The sequence below is a fragment of the Phalangium opilio genome, unplaced genomic scaffold (assembly GCF_054372755.1).
Source record: "Phalangium opilio isolate 3A_F unplaced genomic scaffold, DU_Popi_V2 ptg000390l_1, whole genome shotgun sequence".
Taxonomy (NCBI): domain Eukaryota; kingdom Metazoa; phylum Arthropoda; class Arachnida; order Opiliones; family Phalangiidae; genus Phalangium; species Phalangium opilio.
Genome location: NW_028324234.1, coordinates 1,204,214 through 1,231,651, shown reverse-complemented (window position 1 = coordinate 1,231,651; position 27,438 = coordinate 1,204,214). Strand labels below are relative to the sequence as shown.

Genomic DNA, 27,438 nt, shown 5'->3' with positions numbered 1-27,438 from the left:
TTCATAATATAAAGTGAATATGTGGAAATCTTTTTCGTAATTACGATGCATTTAGTACTTTTGTAGCTTTAAAGCTCTGTTTCATTTTGATATTCCAAGAATGTTTTTTAATATTGTTATTTGAAATGGATGTTTATATATTACTTAAGCTATACTACATCTGTTTATAGCATAATCCTTTCTATAGTGATTTCAAAACGAACGCAACGATATTGGTCAAATGTACTTTTATTTGTCAATAGGCCTAGTGAACCAAAAAGTAAACGCTTGGGTTTGGTTTTCGTTTCTGTAATGCAGAGACATTAACGGTTCAGAGTGAGCCGAAAGTTAAATACACTGTTAAATAATTAGGCTTAGATTTTATAATCATGGTGGATATCTGGGCCGCGTTCAGCAGAGCTCAGCGCTGTTAGCAGTGTCGTACAGGACGGGATTTTGCTTTTAAATTTGACGTCACGGTGCTCAGCGCTGAGCCAGCGCGGTCTTCAAAGAAAATAGTCGGGTTTTGGGAAAAAGGTGACGTAAAACGCGTAGTTCTCAGCTTGGCGAAAAAACATGGAGGAATTAATACAAATAGCTCTTGCTGATTCTGATGGGACTATAGCTATTTAATTGGCGTGAAACCATTTGATGACGCGAGAATTTTAAGAGACATGCTACTTTCTAATTTTAATTATAAAAGACGTTGTTATCTATCTCTTTAAATATGTTATCTTACAATTTTTGTTAAGCCTTGGTACCTTGCACGCTTTATTGCGCTAGCGTCATTTTTAAAACACCGATGACCGGAAAAAAGCTATGACGACAGATCTCACCGGCAACCGTTTTCCAAAATCCGCTGTCATTTTGGGGAGCTCTGCTGGACGCAGCCCAGACCAGTGAAAGGTCTGATCGTAATCGGATTATAGCTCCGTGTTTTCATGCTATTTATGGTGCGCATTTACTTCCAGTGTGTGTAGCCACAAATAAGCTTTGGTGTTATGTAACGTTAACAGTCATGTTGACAAACTAAGAAAATCGTTGAGGTGAAACGAGAGGATAGTGTTTACATGGCAACCCTGTTGTGAATATGGCTTTGAACATAGAGAGTATACAGTTGAGGAGTAGAAAATTCGGCCTTTACAAAAACGTAAAGGTAATATCCCTCCAAAGGTTTAGCTCTTCATTTCCCGTTTTTCCCCCATCGGATGATTTTAATGTGTACAAGTATATCCTTATTGGATGTAAAATGTCGTCTGATTTACAGTATATTTGCTATGCTTTGTATACTGCTTTAATATTTCATAAATTTTAACTTCAGTATTTGTTCTTAAAAAAAGAAACATTTCCATATCTGGGTAAGTAAGTTTGTAAGTAGTCCTCCTCGGAGAGGTAATATTTTGGTTTTCCCAACTTGTTAATATTTAAGATAATCTTGTTTCTCAACTCAAAATTAAAACGGAAAGAGTTAAAAAGCAGTCTATTTTTTTGTCTGTGTGTGTCTGTCCGTTGTCACACTAGTGCGCCGAGTTAGCAGTTCGCTTTGTTTTGATGTGTTAAGAAATCCTACAGAACCTTAATATTCACTTTTTACCTCTCCGAGTGACGTATGTCACGGAGAGGTTCTAATTTCGACGTGTCTGTGTGTGTGTGTGTGTGTTTGTGTGTGTGTCTGTCTGTTGTTATTGACTTACACCCCAGGGGACCGTGTTCGCAGTTTCCGAATTGAAGCAAATGGGTTCGCTATTTCCGGACCGTATTCACAGTTTCAAAACTTGAAACTATCCACAAATCAACTGGCCACTATTACTTCATCTGACTAGTCAATTGTCTATTCTACATGAATACCAATCTGTACTTATTGGCTTCAAACACCACCATTTTGTGGTCTTTGTCCATTCCACATAGACACCAGTCTGTACTTACTGGCTTCTATCACCATCATTTCCTGGTCTTTGTTTTTGTCCATCCCACATGGACACCAGTTTGTACACCTGGCATCTAACACCACCATCTTCTGGTCCTTGTTTTTGTCCATCCCACATGGACACCAGTCTGTACACCTGGCTTCTAACACCACCATCTTCTGGTCTTTGTTTTTGTCCATCCCACATGGACACCAGTCTGTACACCTGGCTTCTAACACCACCATCTTCTGGTCTTTGTTTTTGTCCATCCCACATGGACACCAGTCTGTACACCTGGCTTCTAACACCACCATCTTCTGGTCTTTGCTTTTGTCCATCCCACATGGACACCAGTCTGTACACCTGGCTTCTACTCCTTAAGGTTAAGACATACGCGGCGATCGGCCAGGGTTACGAGAAACGTCCGGCCTCCCAATGGTGGGGCTTCCACCAAAGGTTCACGCAATTGCGCTGTTCTTGTCCATAGCTGCGATTCGACACCCTTATATACTACCTATTTGATGAAGGCGAAGCAACCGGCGTATGCTTCATTTCAAACGCCAATATTAGTCAAGTCTCTCAAGAATGTTTAATTGTTCTTTTTCAAAACGATGTAACGCTCAATAAGGCGAACAACTATCGAAGAAAATATTTAATATTAATTATATTTATTTTAATATTTAAGATAATCATGTCTCTCAACTCAAAATTAATACGGAAAGGGTAAAACAGCAGTCTATGTGTTTGTCTATATGTGTCCGTCCGTTGTAACACTAGTGCGCTGCGTTAGAAGTTCGTTTTGTTTTGATGTGTAAAGAAATCCTTCAGAACCTTAATATTCCCGTTTTCCATAATATAAAATGAATATGTGGAAATATTTTTCGTAATTATGATGCATTTAGTACTTTTGTAGCTTTAAAGCTCCGTTTCATTTTGATATTCCAAAGATTTTTTTTAATATTATTATTTAAAATGGATGTTTATATATTACTTAAGCTATACTACATCTGTTTATAGCATAATCCTTTCTAAAGTCACAGTGAATACAAGCTCAACGCTGCTATGTTGGTCAAATGAACTTTTATTTGTCAATAGGCCTAGTGAACCAAAAAGTAAACGTTTGGGTTCGGTTTTCGTTTCTGTATGCAGAGACATTAACGGTTCAGAGTGAGCCGAAAGTTAAATACACTTTTAAATAATTAGGCTTAGATTTTATAACCATGGTGGAAATCTGGGCCGCGTTCAGCAGAGCCCAGCGCTGCTAGCAGTGTCATACATAACGGGATTTTGTTTTTGAATTTTGACGTCACGGTGCTTAGCGCTGAGCTAGCGCGGTCTTCAAAGAAAATAGTCGGCTTTTTGGATAATGTGACGTAAAACGCGTAGTTCTCAGCTTGGCGAAAAAACCATGGAGGAATTAATACAAATAGTTTTATGGGACTATAGCTATTTAATTGGCGTGAAACCAGTTGATCACGCGAGAATTTTAAGAGATATGTTATTTTCTAATTTTAATTATAAAAGTTGTTATCTATCTCTATAAATATGTTATCCTACAATTTTTGTTAAGCCTTGGTACCTTGCACGCTTTATTGCGCTAGCGTCATTTATAAAACGCCGATGACCGGAGAAAAGCTATGACGACAGAGCTCACCGGTAAACATTTCCAAAATCCGCTGTCTTTTTTGGTGAGCTCTGCTGAACGCAGCCCAGACCAGTGAAAGGTCTGATCGTAATCGGATAATAGCTTCGTGTTTTCATGCTTTTTATGGTACGCATTTACTTTCAGTGTGTGTAGCCACAAATAAGCTTTGGTGTTATGTAACGTTAAGTCATGTTGTTAAACTAAGAAAATCGTTGAGGTGAAACGAGAGGATAGTGTTTACATGCCAACCCTGTTGTAAATATGGCTTTGAACATAGAGGGCATACAGTTGAGGAGTAGAAAATTGGGCCTTTACAAACACGTAAAGGTAATATCCCTCCAAAGTTTTATCTCTTCATTTCCCGTTTTTCCCCCATCGGATGATTTTAATGTGTACAAGTATATCATTATTGGATGTAAAATGTCGTCTGATTTACAGTAAATTTGCTATGCTTTGTATACTGCTTTAATATTTCATAAATTTTAACTTAAGAAACATTTCCATATCTGGGTAAATAAGTTTGTAAGTAGTCGTCTTGACTCGGAGAGGTAATATTTTGGTTTTCCCAACTTGTTCCATAATATAAAGTGAATATGTGGAAATCTTTTTCGTAATTACGATGCATTTAGTACTTTTGTAGCTTTAAAGCTCTGTTTCATTTTGATATTCCAAGGATGATTTTTAATATTGTTACTTGAAATGGATGTTTATATATTACTTAAGCTATACTACATCTGTTTATAGCATAATCCTTTCTATAGTGATTTCAAGAAGAACGCAACGATATTGGTCTATTGAACTTTTATTTGTCAATAGGCCTAGTGAACCAAAAAGTAAACGCTTGGGTTTGGTTTTCGTTTCTGTAATGCAGAGACATTAACGGTTCAGAGTGAGCCGAAAATTAATACACTGTTAAATAATTAGGCTTAGATTTTATAATCATGGTGGAAATCTGGGCCGCGTTCAGCAGAGCTCAGCGCTGTTAGCAGTGTCCTACAGGACGGGATTTTGTTTTTGAATTTGACGTCACGGACGGTGCTTAGCGCTGAGCCAGCGCGGTCTTCAAAGAAAATCGTCGGGTTTTTGGAAAACGTGACGTAAAACGCGTAGTTCTCAGCTTGGCGAAAGAACATGGAGGAATTAATACAAATAGGTCTTGCTGATTCTGATGGGATTATAGCTATTTAATTGGCGTGAAACCAGTTGATCACGCGAGAATTTTAAGAGACATGTTACTTTCTAATTTTAATTATAAAAGTTGTTGTTATCTATCTCTTTAAATATGTTATCATACAATTTTTGTTAAGCCTTGGTACCTTGCACGCTTTATTGCGCTAGCGTCATTTTTAAAACACCGATGACCGGAGAAAAGCTATGACGACAGATCTCACCGGTAAACGTTTTCCAAAATCCGCTGTCATTTTGGGGAGCTCTGCTGGACGCAGCCCAGACCAGTGAAAGGTCTGATCGTAATCGGATTATAGCTTGGTGTTTTCATGCTTTTTATGGTACGCATTTACTTTCAGTGTGTGTAGCCACAAATAAGCTTTGGTGTTATGTAACGTTAACAGTCATGTTGACAAACTAAGAAAATCGTTGAGGTGAAACGAGAGGATAGTGTTTACATGGCAACCCTGTTGTGAATATGGCTTTGAACATAGAGGTAGAGCAAGGTCTGTATATGCGCAAAAAATTGCACTATTAGGTTGGCTCGTACAGACCCAAAAAATCTCGGTTTTTCGGAGCTAGGCGCGAGAGGTAGAAATATCTCAAAACATACGAAACAAGGCGACGCGTACCGCTTGAGGATTGAGAGGGCGAAGTGTCACGTGTGATGAAAGTGGGGAGAGAGAAATCTTTCGCTAAACGGTTAACGGTTCCTGGCCGATACTTTTGGGGTTTGGGCGCGAAACGGCAAATATCCTCCGCGAGATCTAGAGTCCGAGGCTCCGACAACATACTTCGGGAGTCGGGCGAGTGAGTCACGGGCTCACGGCCCTGGTCGGTTAAAGTTGTTCCGGGTAAATATACACGAGAATCTCAAGATAAATTAAATAGTTATTTAAGACTACCATTAATATTATTTTTGGCTTTGAAGCTAACGGCCAGTGATTTTGTTTTGACTATAATTTTTCACGTATTAAAATATCCGGTAAGCCTCGGTTTCGGCTTGGGCACCGGTCGATTCACCTTGTCATGTTTCACGAGATAGAATAATTATAATATTAATAATAATCAATTATAATTATTATAATCAATAGTTTGCACTAATTAATATACTAGAATAGTTATTGTTATTTTGTACCATGTGCAGGCACCTGAAATAAAACTTTATAACAACTTCCAAAGTAATTAAACAGTCTGTGAAATAAATGGATTTTATGAAATTTACTGTGCCTATATTTATATTTATTTTTACTCTTATAAACACATTAACCGATCAACTAAAATTCTTAATTAAAAAATACTCGCACAAAAATTATTTGTACAACATTTGCACTATAACGCTGTTTCTGAAAAGACTGGATGGCTGACAGACATACGTAAGATATTTTATAAGCCCCTCCGTGCTAGCTTTGTAAACCAACGCGCTGGTTGTCTGGAAAATCGAAAACTCGACGCGCGAAAAGCGCGTATGGGCCCCCCTTGGAGGTAGAGGGTATACAGTTGAGGAGTAGAAAATTGGGCCATTACAAAAACGTAAAGGTAATATCCCTCCAAAGTTTTAGCTCTTCATTTCCCGTTTTTCCCCCCATCGGATGATTTTAATGTGTATACAAGTATATCCTTATTGGATGTAAAATGTCGTCTGATTTACAGTATATTTGCTATGCTTTGTATACTGCTTTAATATTTCATAAATTTTAACTTCAGTATTTGTTCTTAAAAAAATAAACATTTCCATATCTGGGTAAGTAAGTTTGTAAGTAGTCCTCCTCGGAGAGGTAATATTTTGGTTTTCCCAACTTGTATTTTTTTAAAAGCGGGTTTTAAAACTTTAAAATTCTTCACTCGACAACGAACACTTCATCGTAATTTGTTTTCCAAAAGTCAGCTTTAAACTCTTCGCTCTTCAACTTGGTGAGAAAACTTCGATTTTTTTAAATTTGCGAGCTAGATTTTAAACTACTAGAAATTTTTTGAAATTTTCATTACAAAAATTTTTTTTTTTTTTTCCAAAAATAATTTTTTTAAATTATTTGGGGACAACATTGGACGTTTAAATTTCAAATAGAGAAAATGTTAGATGAAATATTCCTTAATAGAATCGCGTTCGCGGTTTGTGCGGAGTAGATTTTTAAAACTAATGCCTTAAATATAATAATAATTAAAGGGAATAACACCGAGTGTCAGTTAAATTAATATTTCTTAATTTAATTTTAAACTTTAATCTTTATTTCCTGAACTGAAAAGAAAACTATGTCTCGAGGAATCCTGGTTTGTTTCTTATTGGTTTGTTGCGTCGCCATTTCAATGGCCCAACATGGAAGCAGTAAGTTATCTTAAAGAGTTTCTGATTTTCAGTTTTAACAGAAAAATGCAAATATTTTTAATTCCGTTTTTAAAATCACCTCTTTTTCACAAAGAATGCGACAAGAAAGGTGATGATTGTCACTGTCGTGCACTTGATGGTGAATTCGATGGTAGTGTAATGGGACTTTGCGGACCCGATTTAACTTGCAACTGCGTAGTTGGTAAGTCAATTACTGCAAATTCTGAATTTAAAGAAAGTTCCCGCTTTGAAAACCAAAACGAGAGAGAATCACCTAAACGTATCTGTTATCCACATGTGGTAACTTTGAAGCCCCTCTCTTAATTAACATCTTTGTTACGTAATATACTGTCTTAACCCTTAAATATCTCAGCAGATGACACTGAACCAAGCCACCTTTTTTCTAAAGTGTTAACTTTATTTTACAGATTGCATTCAAAATTATATTAGGGATATCTGGTTGAAATATTCTTGTAAGTGTCCCGATGGAAGATACAGTGTATGCAGTCGTCGCAGTTGCCGTTGTTAATCGACGTGGTTAAAATGTGTTTCTTGATGTATAATATTTTCAAGAATAAAGATTAAGATTGTTAATCTCAATAATTGCGTTCAATCAATCAATCTCTGTATGCTTAAAACACGTCTTTTATTAACTAATTTGGCTTAAATTCGCCTCAACTTTTGAAAACTACCCCTTAGAGTACAGTACACATAAATATTTTGCGTTTTAGGCTTAAAAGTTAGGCCTAATATTATAGCAAAAAAAAATAAATGCAAACTCAGAGGTTTGAAGAATTAAAACCTTGGAAAATTTCGCATATGCATTACGCAGTTTCCTCCCGATTGCGGCGCTGCAGTTTCATGAGAGCAACTTTCCAACTTCCCCCTATTCCAGCACAGTGCAAAGACACCTTGTCAAATACCGTAGAAAGTACATTCGAAACCCCCGTTTATGTAGACCAGAAAGCGCACGCAACAAAACTTCCGCGTTTTGTTAAGAGAACATAACATGAATTTGCTCGTATAAGAGCATGAATGCAGAATAACAAAACCTCGTCCAAGTCTCTCACTACAGACTACGCTATATTTCTATATAATATTTAAATCAAAGCTGTATTCATATTCATGGGTGAATTTGAATGAATTCGTAGTCAAGTATACGAGAGATGTAGATGAGGAATTAAAAATTTTAAACGATCTCGTTTGTTTTTTCATATTGTCTTATTGTTTTGAATTTGCGTGGACGATTAATATATTCATCAACTGTAATTGCATCGTCAGCAAAACATTGGATAAAAGACCATGTTTCGTTTGCCAAATCATCACTAACTCTCCCGGAGAACTCGAAAATCCACCTTCAAACTCTACGCTCTTCAACTTTGGTAAGAAAACTCTGAATTTTCTTTTAAATTTGCGACTCTGGATTTTAAACTACTAGAAATTTTTTTGAAATTAGACATTTGAATTTCAAATAGAGAAAATGTTAGAGGAAATATTCCTTAATAGAATCGCGTTCGCGGTTTGTGCGGAGTAGATTTTTAAAACTAATGCCTTAAATATAATAATAATTAAAGGGAATAACACCGCGTGTCAGTTAAATTAATATTTCTTAATTTAATTTTAATCTTTCTTCCTTAACTTAAGAAAACAATGTCTCGAGGAATCCTCGTCTGTTTCTTATTGGTTTGTTGCGTCGCCATTTCAATGGCCGAGCATGGAGATAGTAAGTTGTCTTATAGATTTTTATCAATTTTCAAAGAAAAATAAAATCGCCTTTTAAATGTAATCACTGCTTTTCTTAAATAATGTGATAAACAGAAAAACAACAATTGTTGGTGCTCATTTTCTAGTTCAATGTCTACAATGGGAATTTGCGAGTCGGATGGAACTTGCAACTGCAAAAATGGTATTTCAATTACTATGAATTCAGTACTTAAAGATAATTCCTGCTTCAAGGCCCAAAACTAGAGAGAATCAACCCAAACTTATATATTTTTCGTGTTACTTATGATAATACTCTACCGTGATTTTGTTGATAATTAAACGAGTTTTAAAAATAGACCATTTTGATAAGGCGTCTGTAGAGTAAGCACCTTGATTGTATAAAGGCCGAACATCCGGACCACAAAGACTTTTTTAGACAAATTAAGATATGACTTCACAAACAACAAGGACAACTTAGGTTCAGTGGAATTGGTCACTTGGAAGTTATATCTAATTAACGTCTATCATTGTTCCGTTGATCTTAACTTAACCTTTAAAATCAAACAGACGACACTGCGACCCCCTTTGAAAAGGGTTATTCAATTATAAGACCTTTATTTTACAGACTGCAGTAAATTTGGCTATGGAATTGCTTGTAAATGTCCTGATGGAAAAGACAGTATGTGCAGTCGTGATAAAGATTGCAATTGCGGAAGACAAGGTTAAAATGTTTATCTTGATGTGTAATATTTTCAAGAATAAAGATTAAGATTGTTGATATCAATAATTATGCTCAAAACACGTCTCTTATCCCTAACACTCGGTTAAGATGTGCCTTAACAAGAGTACAGTGTACATTACCTAAAATCTAAGGTGACCTTTTGTGTTTTAGGCTTAAAGGTTAGGCCTAATATTATCGCAAGAAGAAATAGAGGTTTGAAAAATAAAAACCTCGGGAAATTATGAGGTTTCCTTCCGATTGTGGCGCTGGAGTTTCTAACTTTCCCCTATTCCAGACCAGTGCAAAAACACCTTGTCAAATACCGTAGAAAGTCTTCTAAAATCCCCATTTAAGTAGACCAGAAAGCGCGCGCAAAAACAAACCACCGCGTTTTGTTTAGAGAACACATCATGAATTTACTCACCAATATAAGCACATGAATATAGAATAATAAGCCTCGGCCTTGGTCTCTCACTAGTGCATTATTAATTGAGTTTAATACGAAAATTCAAAAACAATGAAGCTGTACACGTATTCATGGGTGTCTAGGACTGGGCCTACTTCATAATAAAGTATATGACATATGCAGACAAGTTTTTAAAAATTTTCAACGAATAACGTAGGGTTTTATCACGTGTTTTAATTATAATTGCCATGGAGCTACGTCGACTAAACTTTTGATAAAACGCAAGGATTTTTTCCCCTACTCCAGTCCTATGCAAAGACACCTTGTCGAAACCGTACAAAGTACACTTGAAACCCCCGTTTAAGTAGACCAGAAAGAGCACGCAAAAACAGTCCCCCGCGTTTTGTTAAGAGTAGAGTACATATCATGAATTTACTCGTATAAGCGCATGAATGCAGAATAACAAAACCTCGTCCCAGTCTCTCACCACAGACTACGCTATATTTCTATATAATATTTAAATCAAAGCTGTATGTACATATTCATGGGTGAATATGAATGAATTCGTAGTTAAGTATATGAGAGATGTAGATGAGGATTTAAAATTTTAAACGTTCTCGTTTGCCCATATGGCTTTTTTGTTTTGAATTTGCGTGGACGTTTAATATATTCATCAAGTATAATTGCATCGTCAGCTAGACAGTGGATAAAAGGCCATGTTTCTTTTGCCAAATCATCACTAACTCTCCCGGAGAACTCGAAAGTCAACTTCAAACTCTACGCTCTACAACTTTGGTAAGAAAACTTGCAATTTTATTTTCTAAAAAGCGGGTTTCTAAACTTATTCAAATGAGAACGAAAAACTTTGAATTTTAATTTTTTCAAAGCGGGTTTCAAAACTTCGTATTTTTTTTTTCAAATATTATTCTTAAAATTATTTGCAAATGGGAACAATATTGAAAATTTTAAAAGAAATTTAAGCAAAGTTAAGGGAACAACAAAGCGTTTCAGTTAAATTGATATTTCTTAATTTAATTTAATTTAATTTTAATCTGTCTTCCTGAACTGAAAAGAAAACAATGTCTCGAGGAATCCTCGTTTGTTTCGTATTGGCTTCTTGGGTCGTCATTTCGATGGCCAAGCTTAGTAAGTTGCCTTACAGGATTGCAAACTTTTCAGTATTTACAGAAAAAAGCAAATATTTTTAATTCCAATTGATTTTAAAATCACCGCTTTTCCCAAAGAATGTCAAAAAAGACTTGGTTTAGGCCTGTGTGAGTGCAAGTATGAGACCGGTATTCCATCTTTTGGAACTTGCGAGTCGGAAGAAATATGCAACTGCGAAAATGGTAATTCAATTTAAAGATAATTCCCACTTCTAAACCCAAAACGAGAGAGAATCACTTATACTTAACTGTTACCCAAACCAAGAAGTGATATCTAGTTTATTAGGGAGAAGGTTTAAGATGCCTAAGTATTGGCGCGCCATAGTCCTGCAGTTCCCCTTTCAAAATACAAGGGGGGACGTAAAAGGAGGCGCCGGGCTATTTCGCCTCTCCTCAGTCGGAAAATATGACTGTAATTTTTTCTCATTCGCGTCGCGCTGACGTGCACGAGTTTTCGAGAACCAATGAGATGCTGCTGGTAGTAATTTAGAGGCGGTGGGGATTAACTACGGACACGTCTACGTTTGGACTGGAGATAAAGCTGGAAATATTGCGCGAATTTATTCCTTCTCCCTAATAAACTAGATATCACTTCATGCCCAAAAGGAGATATTTTTGATACTCTCTGGGTTTGAAAAGTCTGCGCGTGTCCGAGCACCTTTTTTGTGTCTTAAGACGGTGTTAACGTTGACTGGACAGTTTAGTGGACATATATGATATTAAGATATGGCTTAAAAACAACAAAGAACTAGTAGTTTGGTATGTGCGGGACTCGTAACTTTGAAGCCTTCCCAATATTCAATTAACCCCCAAGTTGTCCTTATACCATTATATCATGAATCTATGCAACAATGAATATCATGTCGAATTGATTTGGGTGTTAGCCTCCTTGCCCGTGACGCGTTTTGCGTAGCTCTAACAGCTGTTGGGTTTTAAAGAAAGACCACAGTAGTAACTCAACAAATTCTATTAGATACACAAACTCGTTAAAAGCAAAACAATGCAATATATAAGAAACGAAAGTAGATCAAAAAACATGATAAAAATAATAGACTTAAGAGCTATAGGTCTACAAAACTAGGATTTTCTTTTTACGATATACGTTGTATTATACCAACAATAGCCAATCACAAGACACGAGTAAGTGACTTTTCGAGTTTATCCGTCACTGGACCAACCCCCCTCTCCCGCATGTTAAATGATGTCGCCATTCGCTAAGCCCCGCCCAAATCTTTCCGGAATATGGTCCTTTCAATGTTAACACTGTCTTAACCCTTAAAAACTGACCAGACGATATTATGTCCCGCTCCCTTTATTTGTTGAAAACCTTTATTTTACAGACTGCAGCAAAGCTAATTACAATGATAAACGTCTATTATTTAATAACAAATATTCTTGTAAATGTCCCAATGGACAATACTCAAAATGCTCACAAGAATATAAAGCATGCAGATGCGATGAAAGTGGTTAAAATGTTTACCTGTAATATTTTCAAGAATAAAGATTAAGATTGTTAATCTCAATAATTACGTTCAATCAATTGCTTAAAACATGTCTCTTATCCCTAAAATTCGCTTAACTTCGCCTCATTATTTGACAACTACCCCTAAACAAGAGTACATTAACTAAAATCCACGGTAACCTTACGTATTTTAGGCTTAAAGGTTAGGCCTAATATTATAGCAAAAAGAAATGGAGGTTTTAAAAACTAAAAGCTTGCAAAATTTCACATATGTATTACGCAGTTTCCTCCCGATCGGGGCGGTGCAGTTTCCAAGGAGAAAAAAACTTTACAACTTTCCCCTCTTCCAGCACAGTGCAAAGACACCGATTGTCTACCATTGGGTCGAATCCCATTGGATCGAATGTCTTGTTCGACCGAATCCCATTAGACCGAATACCGCAATTTGGGCGGTTTTCCAATCATGAATTTTCCTTTCATTCCTATTTTTCTATTGATTTTCTTATTAAACTTCTTGATATTGCAGCAAGTAATATGTATGTTCACCAATAACATTCTTCAATAAAATTCAGTAAATAATTTTCATTGTTAGAAATTGTCTAACCTAACTTAACCAAACCTAACTTAACCAAACCAAACCAAACCAAACCAAACCAAACCTAACCTAACCTAACCTAACCTAACCAAACCAAACCAAACCTCCCCTAACCTAACCAAACCAAACCTAACCAAACCTAACCAAACCAAACCTAACCTAACCTAACCAAACCTAACCAAACCTAACAAAACCTAACCTAACCAAACCTAACCAAACCTAACCTAACCAAACCTAACCTAAGCTAACCAAACCTAACCTAACCAAACCTAACCTAACCAAACCTAACCAAACCGAACCTAACCTAACCAAACCTAACCAAACCTAACCAAACCTCACCAAACCAAACCAAACCTAACCAAACCTAACCAAACCTCACCAAACCAAACCAAACCTAACCCAACCAAACCTAACCTAACCTAACCTAACCTAACCAAACCTAACCTAACCCAACCTAACCAAACCTAACCAAACCTAATCTAACCAAACCTAACCTAACCTAACCAAACCTAGCCAAACCTAACCTAGCCAAACCTAACCTAACCTAACCTAATCTGACCAAACCAAACCTAACCTAACCTAACCAAAACTAACCAAACCTAACCAAACCTAACCTAACCTAACCAAACCTAACCTAACCTAACCTAACCTAACCTAACCTAACCAAACCAAACCTAACCAAACACTAACCTAACCGAACCTAACCTAACCAAACCTCACCAAACTAAACCTAACTTAACCTAACCAAACCTAACCTAACCTAACCTCACCTATCCTAACCTATCCTAACCTAACCTAACCTAACCAAACCAAACCTAACCTAACCTAACCAAACCAACCCTAACCTTGACAAACCTAAGCTAACCAAACCTAACCTAACCTAACCAAACCAAACCTTACCCTAACCTAAAAATAAAATTGATGTTCTTGCAAACTTCTTGATATTGCAGCAAATAATATGTATGTTCACCAATAATATTCTTCAATAAATTTCAGTAAATAATTTTCATTGTTGGAAATTGTCTAACCTAACCTAACCCAACCCAACCCAAACCTAACCCAACCAAACCAAGCCAAACCTAACCTAACCTAAAAATTAAATTGATTTTCATACTAAACTTCTTGATATCGCAGCAAATCATATGTATGCTCACCAATAACATTCTTCAATAAATTTCAGTAAATAACTTCCATTTTTGGAAATTGTCTAATCCTAACGTAACCTAGCCTTGCCTTTAAGAGATCTCCCTCCAAAGCACTGACGGCGCTCGATGCTGCTTAACTTCTTCGATCATCCAAATAACTTCATCCATTGCGCTACTGGAGCTCGGCAACTCAAGGAAAACGCTATGATTTTATATGTGTAAACCCATCCCATTCAGGCGAAAGCTCTTCCATATAAATATTCCCATTCAGTAGAAAATCCCTCTTTGGGCTATAAATTGTTTTAAATTTGGCTACAATTGTAGAAATCTGAATTCGATCCAACGGGATTCTATCCAATAGGAGTATACCAAGACACCTTGTCAAAGACCGTAGAAAGTACATTCAAAACCCCCGTTTCAGTAGACCAGAGAAAGTACGCACAATCAAACAACCGCGTTTTGTTTAGAGAACACATCATGAATTTACTCACCAATATAAGCACACGAATATAGAATAATAAGCCTAGGCCTTGGTCTCTCACTAGAGCATTATTAATTGCGTTTAATTGGAAAATACAAAAACAATGAAGCAGTACACGTATTCATGGGTGTCTAGGACTGGAGCAACTTCATAATGAAGTATATGACATATATGTAGACGAGTTTTTAAAAATTTTTCAACGAATAACGTAGGGTTTTATCACGTGTTTTTTGTTTTGAATATGCGTGGACGTTTAATACATTACCTTGCGTTTAATATACTTTAATCTGGGAGCAGTGCTCCCAGCCAAGTCGAGCACTGACATCCTTTTCTCGAAGCAACTCGTGGCACTTTTAAGCCCACTGTAACTTCGTGATGGGTACAGGTAAAGGTCTGAAATTTTGCTTGCCGCGAGGACTGTCAATCCTAGCTATAGTTTCCAAATTTCAAGTTCCTACCCTATATACTTTTCGATATATCGAAGGTGAAATTTACCTTATTTTGTCACTCACTCACTCACTCACCGATCATCAAAATTCTAAGGTACTTCTAGGGTAGATAGAAACTTAAAATTCAGGATTTAGTTTTAATTTATTTTATAAAGCACAGAAAAATTAAAACATCCCGAAATTTTTATAAAATTGTTCTTTAGTTCTTAATTTTAAAACTAGATGGCGCTGCCGTCTTTTCAACAGAAATAGTGTGTGTTCTTGATGAAAGGACGTAATGGTCCAAAGTTAACCGAAAGTTGTAACTGATGCTACATTCTTATATTAGGATATCGCGTACAATCTTTATTACATATTCTCTGCGGGTCGAAAGGGGTAATTCAGCGTAAATAAGGACAAACGTTAGCGATTACATTGGCAAACGAAGTACCACGAGAGGATCTTGTTTTAATATAACTACCGAGGGTCTACAAAAAGAAGTGAGATCCTATGAAAAACATTAACATGTACAACAAGATGGCCCAAGGGCTGGGCCTTAATAGTAATTTTACACGGCTCACGTGACCCCCCGTATAGTTGACAACTAAAAACATTTCTGAAACACATTCGTGTATCCCTTTAATTTCTAATAACGTCACATTTCAAATAATATTAATGAAACTAAATTGTGCACCCCACTAAAGTATAATTTTTAAAAACCATACGAATCAAATAATGTATTTAAACAAAATCCTGGATCCCCTAAACCAGAAATCACTATGACCGTAAAGCGCCCCCTCTATTTTACGAAACCTAACCTAACCATCCAGCATAATCTCTGATGTATCACGCGCACAAAGTGCAGTAGTGCACGAAAATTATCATCTTGTTTCCCTTCACTCAAAAAAGCCCGCGAGATTTAAACTACCTTTCTTTCCTCTCTCTCCGAGCGGGATGCCCCCTCTCCCTCTTCCCCCTCTCACTAATACAAACACAATCGTGTATCCCTTTAATTTCTAATAACGTCACATTTCAAATAATATTAATGAAACTAAATTGTGCACCCCACTAAAGTATAATTTTTAAAAACCATACGAATCAAATAATGTATTTAAACAAAATCCTGGATCCCCTAAACCAGAAATCACTATGACCGTAAAGCGTCCCCTCTATTTTACGAAACCTAACCTAACCATCCAGCATAATCTCTGATGTATCACGCACACAAAGTGCAGTAGTGCACGAAAATTATCATCTTGTTTCCCTTCACTCAAAAAAGCCCGCGAGATTTAAACTACCTTTCTTTCCTCTCTCTCCGAGCGGGATGCCCCCTCTCCCTCTTCCCCCTCTCACTAATATACCAGGCAGGCAGTTCTCTCTCTACGCGGAGCTTCGTATCGCCACCGCGTACGCTAGCGATCTCTCTCTCTCATCGTAAGCGTACGTTTCGCGGACGCGACCGGTTTCCCTCTCTTATCGTAAGCGTTCGTTTCGCGGACGCGTCCGGGACAGGGACAGGGACAGGGACAGGGGTTTTGGTGCCGTTTCTTAAATTTTACCGTAATTAAAATTACGTGTAAAATTAAAAATGGGCCAAGCCTCGCCTCGTGACCTCTCCGCCGTAAAACGTTCTGTGATCCCATGTAGAGCCAAGTCTGCCTTTTGTTCTCATTCAATCGCCAATTGAACAATTATGTTATAAATTAAGTCCTTTTCCTAATTAATAACCAATATTCTTTGACTCTATCATTATTATACATCTTTGTTCGTATCAAAAATATCGTGACTTGGCAAGAGCAGGTCATCCCCTTCGATTATTTTAAAATAGGCAACGATTTAGTGAATATCCCCTCGACTTCCTTTTAATATTACTTATCTGCGATTGCCAAGTCACGATATTTTTGATACGAACAAAGATGTATAATAATGATAGAGTCAAAGAATATTGGTTATTAATTAGGAAAAGGACTTAATTTATAACATAATTGTTCAATTGGCGATTGAATGAGAAGAAGATGACAGACTTGGCTCTACATGGGATCTCAGAACGTTTTACGGCGGAAAAGGTACGAGGCGAGGCTTGGCCCATTTTTGTACATGTTAATGTTTTTCATAGGATTTTAATTGACATGGAGCTACGTCGACTAAACGTTTGATAAAACGCAAGGTTTCGTTGCCAAATCATCATTCTCATTCTCCCAAAGAACTTCGAAGATCTTCAGCTTCAAACTCTCCTCAGCTTCAAATTGTTGGTAAGAAAACTTCATGAATATTTTAATTTGTTTAAAATCGGAATTTTAAACTAGTAGAATTTGTTTTTTAAATTTTCTTTACAAAACGAACTCTTTTGTTATTTAAAAAATTGTTTTTATAAAATTATTTGGGGAAACATTGGAGGTTTAAATTTCTAATTGTAGTTAAAAGCCAAGTTATAATTTCAGAGGAAATTCTATACACATTTTGGGATATTTAAATACTCCGTAGTTGAATCTCGTTAGAGGCTAGATTTTTAAAACTATGCCTTAAATATAATTATAATTAAAGGGAATAACACCGCGTGTCAAATAAAATTGATCTTTCAATTCTATAATTTAATTTTAAACTTTTTTACTGAGCTTAAAGAAAACCATGTCTCGAGGAATCCTTATTTGTTTTTTATTGGCTTCTTGCGTCGTCATTTTGATGGCCAAGCGTAGAGATAGTAAGTTGTTAAACAGAATTTCTCAATTTTCACATGCAGAAAAAGAAATCAAAAATCAGGGTTTAAGGTTTTATTTATGATTTTTAAATCACCGTTTTTCCTAAAGAATGTAGTGCTGAAAATCTGAAAAGAAAGTATTGTTCTTGCTATAAAAAGAAAAATGGACCTAATGGAGATCGTCGTCCTATAATGGGAACTTGCGACCAGAATAATTTATGTAACTGCGAAAATGGTAATACAATTTCCATAATTAAACGAGTTAAGAACATTTTTCACTCAATATAACTCAACATATTTTATAGACTGCAGTTCCGTTCGTTATATAGAAAAGATAAGTTATTCTTGTTGGTGTCCCGATGGAGCAAAAGGTGTATGCAATAAAGATGCAGGCATGTGCGACGGTTGTTAAAAAAAGTGATTAAAATGTTTATCTTGATGTTTAATATTTTCAAGAATAAAGATCATGTTTGTTAAGCTCAATAATTACGTTTAATCAATCTATGTTTCCTTAAAACAAGTCTCTTATCCCTAAAGTTCGCCTCACAATTTGAAAACTACCCCTAAATAAGAGTACATGAACTAAATTTAGTGGTTTAGGCTTAAAAGTTAGGCGTATTATTATAGCAAAAGGAAATAGAGGTTTGAAAAAAATAACCAAGATTGCGGCGCTGGTGTTTCATATGAGAAAAACTTCCCAACTTTCCCCTGTTCCAGCACAGTGCAAAGACACCTTGTCAAATACCGTAGAAAGTACATTCGAAACCCCCGTTTAAGTAGACCAGAAACCGCGCTCAAAAACAAAACCCCGCGTTTTGTTTAGAGTGCATAACATGAACTTACTCGTATAAGCGCATGAATGTAGAATAACAAAACCAAGTCCCAGTCTCTCACTACAGACACACGCTATATTTCTATATAATATTTATATCAAAGCTGTATACATATTCATGGGTGAATATGAATGAATTTGTAATTAAGAAGATGACAGTTGTAGATGAGGATTTAATTTTAAAGGTTCTCGTTTATCATATTGTCTTATTGTTTTCTATTTGCGTGGACGGTTAATGAACATCATCAGTAATTGCTTCGTCAAAAAAACAGTGGATAAAAGACCATGTTCCGTTTGCCAAATCATCACTAGCTCTTCTGGAGATCTCGAAAGTCCACTTCTAACTCTACGCTCTTCAACTTTAGTAAGAAAACTTTGAATTTCCATTTTAATTTTTTTTAAAGCGGAACACTTCTTCGTAATTTGTTTTCCAAAAATTATTCTTAAAATTATTTGCAATTGGACCCATTAAAGGGAGGGTGAAGTAGAAAATCAAGTGATTTTTTATCGATTCTTCTACTAATTATAAGAGCAGTCTGCATAGTGAAACATTCAGGAAATACTTCGGAATGATTTTAAAATTCAAATTAGGTTCAGATTTTAAGGATAATTTTAAATAAGGACCTCCGACCAATCGCGTGACGCCTTGCCTTTTTATTAATAAAATTCTAGTGGCACGTTCCATGTCTCGCGCCACGATTGTCACGTCGCGCGCACATTTTATCAAATCTCGTGATAAATTTCATTCGACACGGAACCTGCCACGAGAATTTTGTTAATAAAAAGGCAGGGCGTTACGCGATTGGTCGGAGGGGCTTATTTAAAATTATCTTTAAAATCAGAACCTAATTTGAATTTTAAATCATTCCGAAGTATTTCCTGAATGTTTCACTATGCAGACTGCTCTTATAATTAGTAGAAGAATCGATAAAAAGTCACTTGATTTTCTACTTCACCCTCCCTTTAATAGAAGTTTAAACCAAAGTTAAGGAAATAACGCAGCGTGTCAATTAAATTAGTCTTTCTATTCCTAGTTTTAATTTTAAACTTCTTTCCTAGAACTGAAAAGAAAACAATGTCTCGAGGAATCCTCGTTTGCTTATTATTGGCTTGCTGCGTCGTCATTTCGAATGGAGGTTTGAAATGAGGAATTTGTCACTTTTCAGTTGTCAAAGAAAAAAGGAAATGTTATAATCTACGATTTAAATTGACAGTTTTTGGCAAAGGTTGCGAGTCGGTATCTGGCATTTGTTACTGCCGTTTTTAGGGTAGATACGGTATAAGAGGAATTTGCGAGCCGGATTTAACCTGCAACTGCGAAAATGGTTATACAGTGACTAGAAATTCTGTATAGAAATATAATTCCCACTTCTAAGCCCAAATGTCCAAGAGGGTCATTCAAACTTATCTGATTTTTCGTGTTACTTATGATAATACTCTACCGCGATAATGTTGATACTCTCTTGGTCTTCAAACCTTATTAAAAAGAGTTCTTTTTAAAGGCGGGTGCATAGAGTCTGGTTGTGTCAAAGGGACTGTAAAGAAGGCATCGGAGGGTGGGTAAAAATTATTTGAAATACGTCAGAGGCACGTGACCAAGGAGAGGCGTGGTTCAAAGAAGCTTAGTTCGTTTCATTTCTAAAACTACCACTTCATGGAATTGGCGCTGCAATCTCGCCAAAAACAAGAACTAGATGTCCAGCTCCACTCCATGAGGAGCCTTTGTATCTTGGCATCACGTGATGTCTGTGACGTATTTCAAATAATTTTTACCCACCCGCCGATGCTTTCTTTGCAGTCCCTTTAAGACGACGTGATCATTGATAGGACGGTAAATGGACAACAAAGACTTTTTAGACAAATTAAGATATGACTTCACTGTCTTCACACGCAACAAGAACTACTTTGGTTTAGCGGGACTGGTAACTTTGATGCCCCAATCTTAATTAACATACCGTCATATCTATGTTCACACCTTCTTAACCCTTAATATCAAGTGGACGACTCTGCGCCACGCCCCCTATTTAGAAAAGAGTTATTCAATATTAGACCTTTATTTTACAGACTGCAGTCAAGTTCCCATCGAGAAAAGGGATTATATTTCTTGTAAATGTCCCGGAGAAGGATACGGTCATTGCCACCTTGATGACGAATGCCATCATTGTGGAAACATTGAGAACGATTATGTAGAATAAAGACTACGATTGTTAATCTCAATAATTACGTTCATTCAACCTCTGTATGCTTAAAACACGTCTCTTATTAATAAATTTGGCTTCAATTTGCCTCAACCTTTGAAAACTACCCCTTAAACAAGACTATAGTACACATAAACATTTGCGTTTTAGGCTTAAAAGTTAGGCCTAATATTATAGCAAAAAGGAATAGAGGTTTGAAAAATTACAACCTAGGAAATTACGCAGTTTCCTCCCGATCGGGGCGCTGGAGTTTCATGGGAGAAAAACTTCCTGACTTTCCCCTATTCCAGCACAGTGCAAAGACACCTTGTCAAATACCGTAGAAAGTTCATTCCGTTTAAGTAGACCAGAAAACGGTACGCAAAAACAAACCCCCGCGTCTTGTTTAAAATCAAACCATGAATCTACTCGTGCAAGCTCATGAATGTAGAATAACAAAACCTAGTCCCAGTCTCTCACTACAAACTACGCTGTTTCTATATAATATTTAAATCAAAGCTGTATATACAAATTCATGGGTGAATATGAATGAATTTGTAATAAAGAAGATAGATGACAGATGTAGACGGGGACTTCAAAAATTTAAACGTTCTTGTTTTTTCATAATGTCTTATTGTTTTGAATTTACGTAGACGATTAATATTCATCAACTGTAATTGCGTCGTCAGCAAAACATTGGATAAAAGACCATGTTTCGTTTGCCAAATCATCACTAACTCTCCAGGAGAACTCGAAAATCCACCTTCTAACTCCACGCTCTTCAACTTTGGTAAGAAATTTTGAATTTCCATTTTTATTTTTTTAAAAGCGGGTTTTAAAACTTTGAAATTCTTAACTCGATAACGAACACTTCTTCGTAATTTGTTTTCCAAAATATTTATCTTAAAATTATTTGAAGTTTAAACCAAAGGGAACAACAAAGCGTGTCAGTTTAATTAATAATTTTACTTAATTTAATTTTAAACTTTCATCCTGAACTGAAAAGAAATCCATGTCTCGAGGAATTTTGACCTGTTTCTTATTGGTGTTATATGTTTGAATGCAGACATCGACTAAGTTTAAGATTTAGCGGCAGATTTTATTTAAGCGACTTGTCGTTACATTTCCTAGCGTGCGAGAGACGCCTGGTCACAATTGTGTTTTTCTTATATACCTATCTCTTATCTATTTACAAGTTTTTTATCTTAAGCTTTATTTACATTAATCTAAAACATTACTCCGTTTCAATCATAAGTCTATATCCTAAGTCTATATATAACATCTTTCCTTTCCGCCGTAGGAATAGCTATGGCTTGCCGTTGAAATTAATACTCATTTGGGTAGCGTACTGGTGTGATATTTCGACGAGTAATATCTAACTGTTTCTGGTGGATTATATTTAACACAAAACGAAACTTCTAACAAGAACAAAATTTTATTGTGGACAACTTTACAAAAACGAGAGTTCTATTTTTGGTGTTTCTCTCTAGGCTTCTAAAACTCGACTGCTAAACTAGAGGTCCTCTTTTCGCGAACGTATTCTTGTGAGGTCTCTGTTTACCCTTCAACTACATCTCGGACCCCCTAAGCGCTTATCTACTGTTCAATCACATCTTGCCCGGCTGTGTAGAGAGTCTTTTCATTTTACTAAGAAAGCAAGGTGAATGTACTTTTAAGGATTCAAGGACACATAGAAACTTCGAGAGAGTCACCAAATATCATAAATGACAAATCAAATGAAAATAACAATAATAATTGTCACAACTGGTGGCTTTATATTTTCTCTTGTCCTCGTCTTTTGCACCGAAATGTAGTCTCTTGGGTTGAATGGTGGAATGGTGCTTGGTTTTGCGGATGGCCTTATTTCGCTAGAAGTAGGCTGAGCTCTGGTTCTCTCTGGTTCACATGCCCGGCCTAGTGCGTTTCCCGTTGAGTTGGACATCTGTATTGGCTCTACCTGTTGAGTCTGGTTGTTGTTGTTTGTTCCATTCCCAGTTGAGGTAACTGTAGTCGTGCTATGACGTGTTGTAGTTGTTGTCGGCTGGCCGGCGTCCCTCGAGTATGGCGTGTTTGGTAAGGGTTGTTTCTCTCTTATTCCCAACTGTCTCCTCTCTGGTTCGAGTTCATGATTCGTTTTTAATTGGTGCCGCGTCCGTCGTATCCGTTTCCCTTCCTCTGTCAGCAGGTTGTATGAATGGGGTGCTTGTGCTACTGTTTCGATAGTTGCCTTGCCCCATTGTCTTGGGCCGATCTGATGGTAAACTCGTGTGCCCTTCTTAAAAATGATCGGGTCCGGCATCTTCTTGCTACTTTGATTGTGTGTCATAGTCTCTTGTCTGTCCTGTAGTGTTCCTCTTATGTGAGCTGTCGGGAACTGCGGGTGTAGAGGGCCAGACGATGTGCTGAGTGGAGTGCGAATTCGTCTGCCCATTAACATTTCGGCTGGCGAGGGTAGTTGTCCGACCGGGGTGGCACGGTACTCCATAAGTGTCCGATGCAGGTTTTCTCCGTCCTGTTGGGCCTTTATAAGCAGATTTTTTAGTGTTTGTACGGTGCGTTCAGCCATGCCATTCGACTGAGGGTGGTACGGGCTCGATGTTACGTGCTGCACTCCCCATTTTAGCAGGAATTCTCTGAAGGCGCTTGAGTTATACGGTGGTCCGTTGTCGGAAATCAATCTCTGAGGAGTTCCGTGTCGTGCAAAGTGGGGTAGCATGAATTGTATCACGGCCTCTGCATTTGTCGACTTTAATTCTTGCGCTTCCACGAATTTCGAAAAGTAGTCGACTAGAAGGATTATGGTTTTATTTCCTACGTGGAATAAGTCTGTCGCCACGATTTCCCATGGGCGTTGAGGAATTTCGTGTGGATGTAACGGAAGTTGTGTATTTGCTCTCGCGCGTTGCTGGCATGTTGGACATTGCCGTACAAAGGTCGTGATTTCTTCGGTCATTTGCGGCCAATATACGTGTAGTTTTGCTCTTGCTATACACGCTGTGATTCCTTGGTGCGCGACGTGAATCTGTCGGAGGACTTTTCTTCTCAAGACCGTTGGAACGTTCACCGCGGTATATTAAGTTGTCTCTGACGTGAAGTTCCTCTTGGATACCCCAGAACGGTTTTATTGGCGGGTTTAGTTTCTTGATTGATGTCGGTCATCCGTTTTTTATGTATTGGAGAAGCGTTTGGCACGTGTCATCCTCTTGTGTGGCTTTGCCATATAGTTTTATTTTCTCATCCGGTAGCGTTGTTGTTGCGTGTAGTACGATGCTGGTGCCTTCCAGGTCCGATATGTCGATCTCTCTCTCAGTTCGGGGAGCCCGTGATAAGGTGTCGGCAACGTATAATTTGGATCCTGGTACATAAGTTACGTGAGCATCATATCGAGTTAATCTTAATACCAGTCCTTGTAATCTGGGTGAGAGCAGGTGGAATGGCTTTCGTACGACGTTTACCAGGGGTCGATGGTCTGTTTCAATCGTGAAGGAAGTCCCGGCTATGTAGTATTGGAAACGCTCACACGCGTAGACGATGCCTAGAAGTTCCCTCTCAATCGGAGCATAATTTTGTTGCGTGGTTGTGAATGATGTAGAGGCATATTCGACTGGTCGGTTGGATTGCATCAGTACGGCGCCGACTCCAATCCCGCTACTGTCGACTGAAATGGTACTAGGGATTCTCGGGTTGAAGAAGGCAAGGACTGGAGAAGTGGTTATTAGTCGTTTTAAAGTGTTGAATGTGCGGTCTGCATTGGCGTCCCATATGAAGGTCGTACCCTTTTTGAGCAGCGCCCGTAATGGTGCGGCTTCCGTTGAATGCTGAGGGAGGAATCTTGCGACGAAGTTTACCATCCCCAAGAATCTTTGGAGAGCCGTACGTTCCGTAGGTGCTGGAATGTCTTTTATTGCTTGCACTTTTGATGGAGGTATTTCCAGGCCGCGGGGTGTGATGGTCATTCCCAAGTAAGTTATTTTTTCAACCGCCAGCTGCATTTTGTCCGAGCTGAACGTCAATCCTGTCTGGCGAGCACGTTCTAGCACCGCTACAATCGCTCGATTGTGGTTCCCTTTTGTTGTTGCCAAGAGGAAGTCGTCCGTTGATATATATGTGTGTGGGAACTCGTTATGCGGATATATTGTACTCATCGCCCTTTGGAATACTGAAGAAGTGACGATTCCCATAGCCAGGCGAAGAAATCGGAACCGTCCGTACGGTGTTGCGAATGTGCAAAGTAGGGAGCTCTCTTCATCCAGCTCTACCTGCAAAAATGCGCTCTGTGCGTCGAAGACTGTAAATATCTCTGCGTCATGGAGGTTTGAGAATATTTCTTGCGCTGTTGGCGTTGGGAATGGTTCCTTTTTAATCGCAGCGTTAAGGTTCGTTGGATCCAGACAGATTCTTGTTCCGCCGTTCTCTTTGGCTACCGCTACCATCGGGTGTACCCAATCAGTCGGCTCGGAAACTGGGGTTATGATTCCTAAGTCTTGGAGTCGTCTTAGTTCTTTACGTACGCCTGCCTGTAGTGCTTGTGGTATCTGTCTTGGCGCCGAAATAGTAGGGGTTACATTTGGTTTAAGCCGAATTGTGTATTTCCCTGGTAATTTTCCAATGTGGTCGAAGACATCTTGGTACATCTGAACTATATCGGCTGGCGTCATCCTGTCAATGTCTTCTGGTTTTGGTGATGGTTTACGTGCTTGAGTCGGTAATTGTAGATGTCTGGATGAGGTTAAGTGCCATGGTGGTCCTGTATATGCATCATCCATGCGATTTTCCGCTGCAGTATATTGGCTGCGCATAGGTGGTGTCGTGATCTTGTTGTTGTGTACCGATTTGTTGGGAGTCGCTTCGCTGTTCGTTCGTATTATATGACTATTCTTTACGATTCCGGGTTTTGTATTGCGGGTAATGAGTCCCATCTCGACTGATGCTTGTGCGCCCAATATAGGTATAGTCCTTTGCGGGGTCACGTAAAAACACTGTAGCGTGGAGGCAGCGAATGATGCGCAAACGATATATGTAATGCCAATGATCTCGATTTGGTGTCCTGAATATGCTCGTACCGTGAATGGTGGCTTGTATAGTTGTGGCTTTACTGGTAGTTTGTCGTAAATTCCTTGATGAATAATGTTTACTTGTGATCCAGTATCAAGCTTCATCGTGACGGGAAAGTTGGCAAAGTAGATGGTTTCCAGCCATTCTTCCGCTGGCGCTAGCGGAGTCTTCATGTCGTGGCAGTAGAGGCTAAGTGCAGTGCAGTGGAATGATTGCCAGTCGCTTTCTGTGTCGTCGTCTCCGTTTGTCAGGTATTGGTTTTGGTACTGTCCATGAGGGTTGTCAATGTAGACGGCTGGGTGCATTGAAAGTTCGTGTGTTTGGGTGGAGCGGCAACACGAGATCCAGTGCCCTTTTCGTGAACATCCGTGGCAGGTATCATTGCGTGCGGGGCAGTACCCTTGTTGCGTGTGGATGGTTCCGCAGTTGCGGCATGCGTCTTGACCCCGTCGGATTTGCGAATAAGGATTAGGTTGCTGCGTCCTGCGATTTGAAAAGTGGTGAGACGGCGTCATGGGCTGGCGCTGTTGTGTTCTGTTGGCTTGTTGAGTGACAAAGCGTTGACCCCTTGTGGAATTTGGTCGTTTCTCTCTGCGTCGCAATGAGTCTAGTGTTACTGGAGTCGGTTCTGCCTTGTCCATAGGTGCCGAGATGGCATTAGCGTGGTTAGTTGATGCTTCATCTGCTTGGCATTTGGCAATAGCTGTGTCTAGAGTGAAGTTCCGTATGGCGAGGTCTTTCCGTAATGTCTCCTTCCGGATTCCGCATACAATTTGTGTGGCGAGAAGTGATGCATGTAAGGTACCAAAGTCGCAGTTGCGGGCTTTGGTCTTCAAGTCCGTTATGTACTCGTCGAAGGGTTGATGCGGTCCTTGGTGCGTGGTGAAGAATGTGTAGTGGAAGGCAATCAAGTTCTTGTAAGGCTCGTAGTACTTGTCAAAGGCAGCGTATACCATGTCTAGTGTCAGAGTCTGATCTTCTGGAACCGGGATAGTTAAGGTGTTATAGATGCGTCTTGCTGCTGGTCCGATGATGTGGAGAAATGTGGCGATTTGGATCTCGGCCGTTTCGGTGGAGAGTTTGGCAGCCATGGCGTAAATTTTGAAGCCGTCGCGGTACTCGGACCATAGCGCTGCTGGATTATTGTTCCCCGGGTTGAAAGGTTCCGGCCCTTTAAATGATGTTGTCGTCATTGTGGAGCGGTGGAGTTAAGGGTCTTGTGCAATGGGATCGGAGCTACTTCGGTACGCGAACTATCTCGGGAGGCGGTGTTCGTGAAACTCTATCACCATGTTATATGTTTGAATGCAGACATCGACTAAGTTTAAGATTTAGCGGCAGATTTTATTTAAGTGACTTGTCGTTACATTTCCTAGCGTGCGAGAGACGCCTGGTCACAATTGTGTTTTTTACCTCTCCGTGTGACGTAGTCCAGGAGAGGTTCTGTAACGCCCGTGTCTGTCTGTCTGTGTGTCTGTCTGTCTGTCTGTCCGTTGTTACACCCACGTGACCGCGTTCGCAATTTGTGTATCGGAGCAAACGTG

The 27,438-nt window shown here is 38.4% G+C and overlaps 3 protein-coding genes and 2 long non-coding RNA genes across 5 annotated transcripts; 4 read left to right on the top strand and 1 right to left on the bottom strand.

Moving 5' to 3' along the window:
- Positions 1 to 3,325: 3,325 nt before the first annotated feature.
- LOC149594185 (uncharacterized) lies at positions 3,326 to 3,989 on the top strand. The gene is made up of 2 exons (XR_016379430.1): positions 3,326 to 3,610; positions 3,676 to 3,989. It is a non-coding gene; the product is annotated as an uncharacterized LOC149594185 (long non-coding RNA).
- Positions 3,990 to 6,951: 2,962 nt separating this feature from the next.
- On the top strand, positions 6,952 to 7,627 carry LOC149594184 (uncharacterized). Its single transcript, XR_016379342.1, has 3 exons — positions 6,952 to 7,024; positions 7,119 to 7,226; positions 7,453 to 7,627. It is a non-coding gene; the product is annotated as an uncharacterized LOC149594184 (long non-coding RNA).
- Positions 7,628 to 10,278: 2,651 nt separating this feature from the next.
- Positions 10,279 to 12,538, top strand: LOC149594183 (uncharacterized). The gene is made up of 4 exons (XM_089861552.1): positions 10,279 to 10,650; positions 10,929 to 11,001; positions 11,100 to 11,204; positions 12,362 to 12,538. Exons 2-4 carry the CDS (start codon positions 10,935 to 10,937, stop codon positions 12,490 to 12,492), a joined length of 303 nt encoding a protein of 100 aa, XP_089717678.1. The 5' UTR covers positions 10,279 to 10,650; positions 10,929 to 10,934; the 3' UTR covers positions 12,493 to 12,538.
- Positions 12,539 to 17,254: 4,716 nt separating this feature from the next.
- Positions 17,255 to 18,310, top strand: LOC149594182 (uncharacterized). The gene is made up of 4 exons (XM_089861236.1): positions 17,255 to 17,384; positions 17,748 to 17,833; positions 17,940 to 18,065; positions 18,136 to 18,310. Exons 2-4 carry the CDS (start codon positions 17,761 to 17,763, stop codon positions 18,240 to 18,242), a joined length of 306 nt encoding a protein of 101 aa, XP_089717362.1. The 5' UTR covers positions 17,255 to 17,384; positions 17,748 to 17,760; the 3' UTR covers positions 18,243 to 18,310.
- Positions 18,311 to 23,994: 5,684 nt separating this feature from the next.
- LOC149594181 (uncharacterized) lies at positions 23,995 to 27,087 on the bottom strand. Its single transcript, XM_089861292.1, has one exon. It carries the CDS (start codon positions 27,085 to 27,087, stop codon positions 23,995 to 23,997), a length of 3,093 nt encoding a protein of 1,030 aa, XP_089717418.1.
- Positions 27,088 to 27,438: the final 351 nt, after the last annotated feature.

Excerpts from the sequence above, each read along its gene's own strand:
- LOC149594183 (XM_089861552.1), top strand. The coding sequence starts at position 10,935 with ATGTCTCGAGGAATCCTCGTTTGTTTCGTATTGGCTTCTTGGGTCGTC. Across the intron at positions 11,002-11,099 it reads CATTTCGATGGCCAAGCTTA|AATGTCAAAAAAGACTTGGT; the intron begins GTAAGTTGCCTT and ends CTTTTCCCAAAG. Across the intron at positions 11,205-12,361 it reads AATATGCAACTGCGAAAATG|ACTGCAGCAAAGCTAATTAC; the intron begins GTAATTCAATTT and ends TTTATTTTACAG.
- LOC149594182 (XM_089861236.1), top strand. The coding sequence starts at position 17,761 with ATGTCTCGAGGAATCCTTATTTGTTTTTTATTGGCTTCTTGCGTCGTC. Across the intron at positions 17,834-17,939 it reads GATGGCCAAGCGTAGAGATA|AATGTAGTGCTGAAAATCTG; the intron begins GTAAGTTGTTAA and ends TTTTTCCTAAAG. Across the intron at positions 18,066-18,135 it reads TTTATGTAACTGCGAAAATG|ACTGCAGTTCCGTTCGTTAT; the intron begins GTAATACAATTT and ends CATATTTTATAG.
- LOC149594181 (XM_089861292.1), bottom strand. The coding sequence starts at position 27,087 with ATGACGACAACATCATTTAAAGGGCCGGAACCTTTCAACCCGGGGAAC.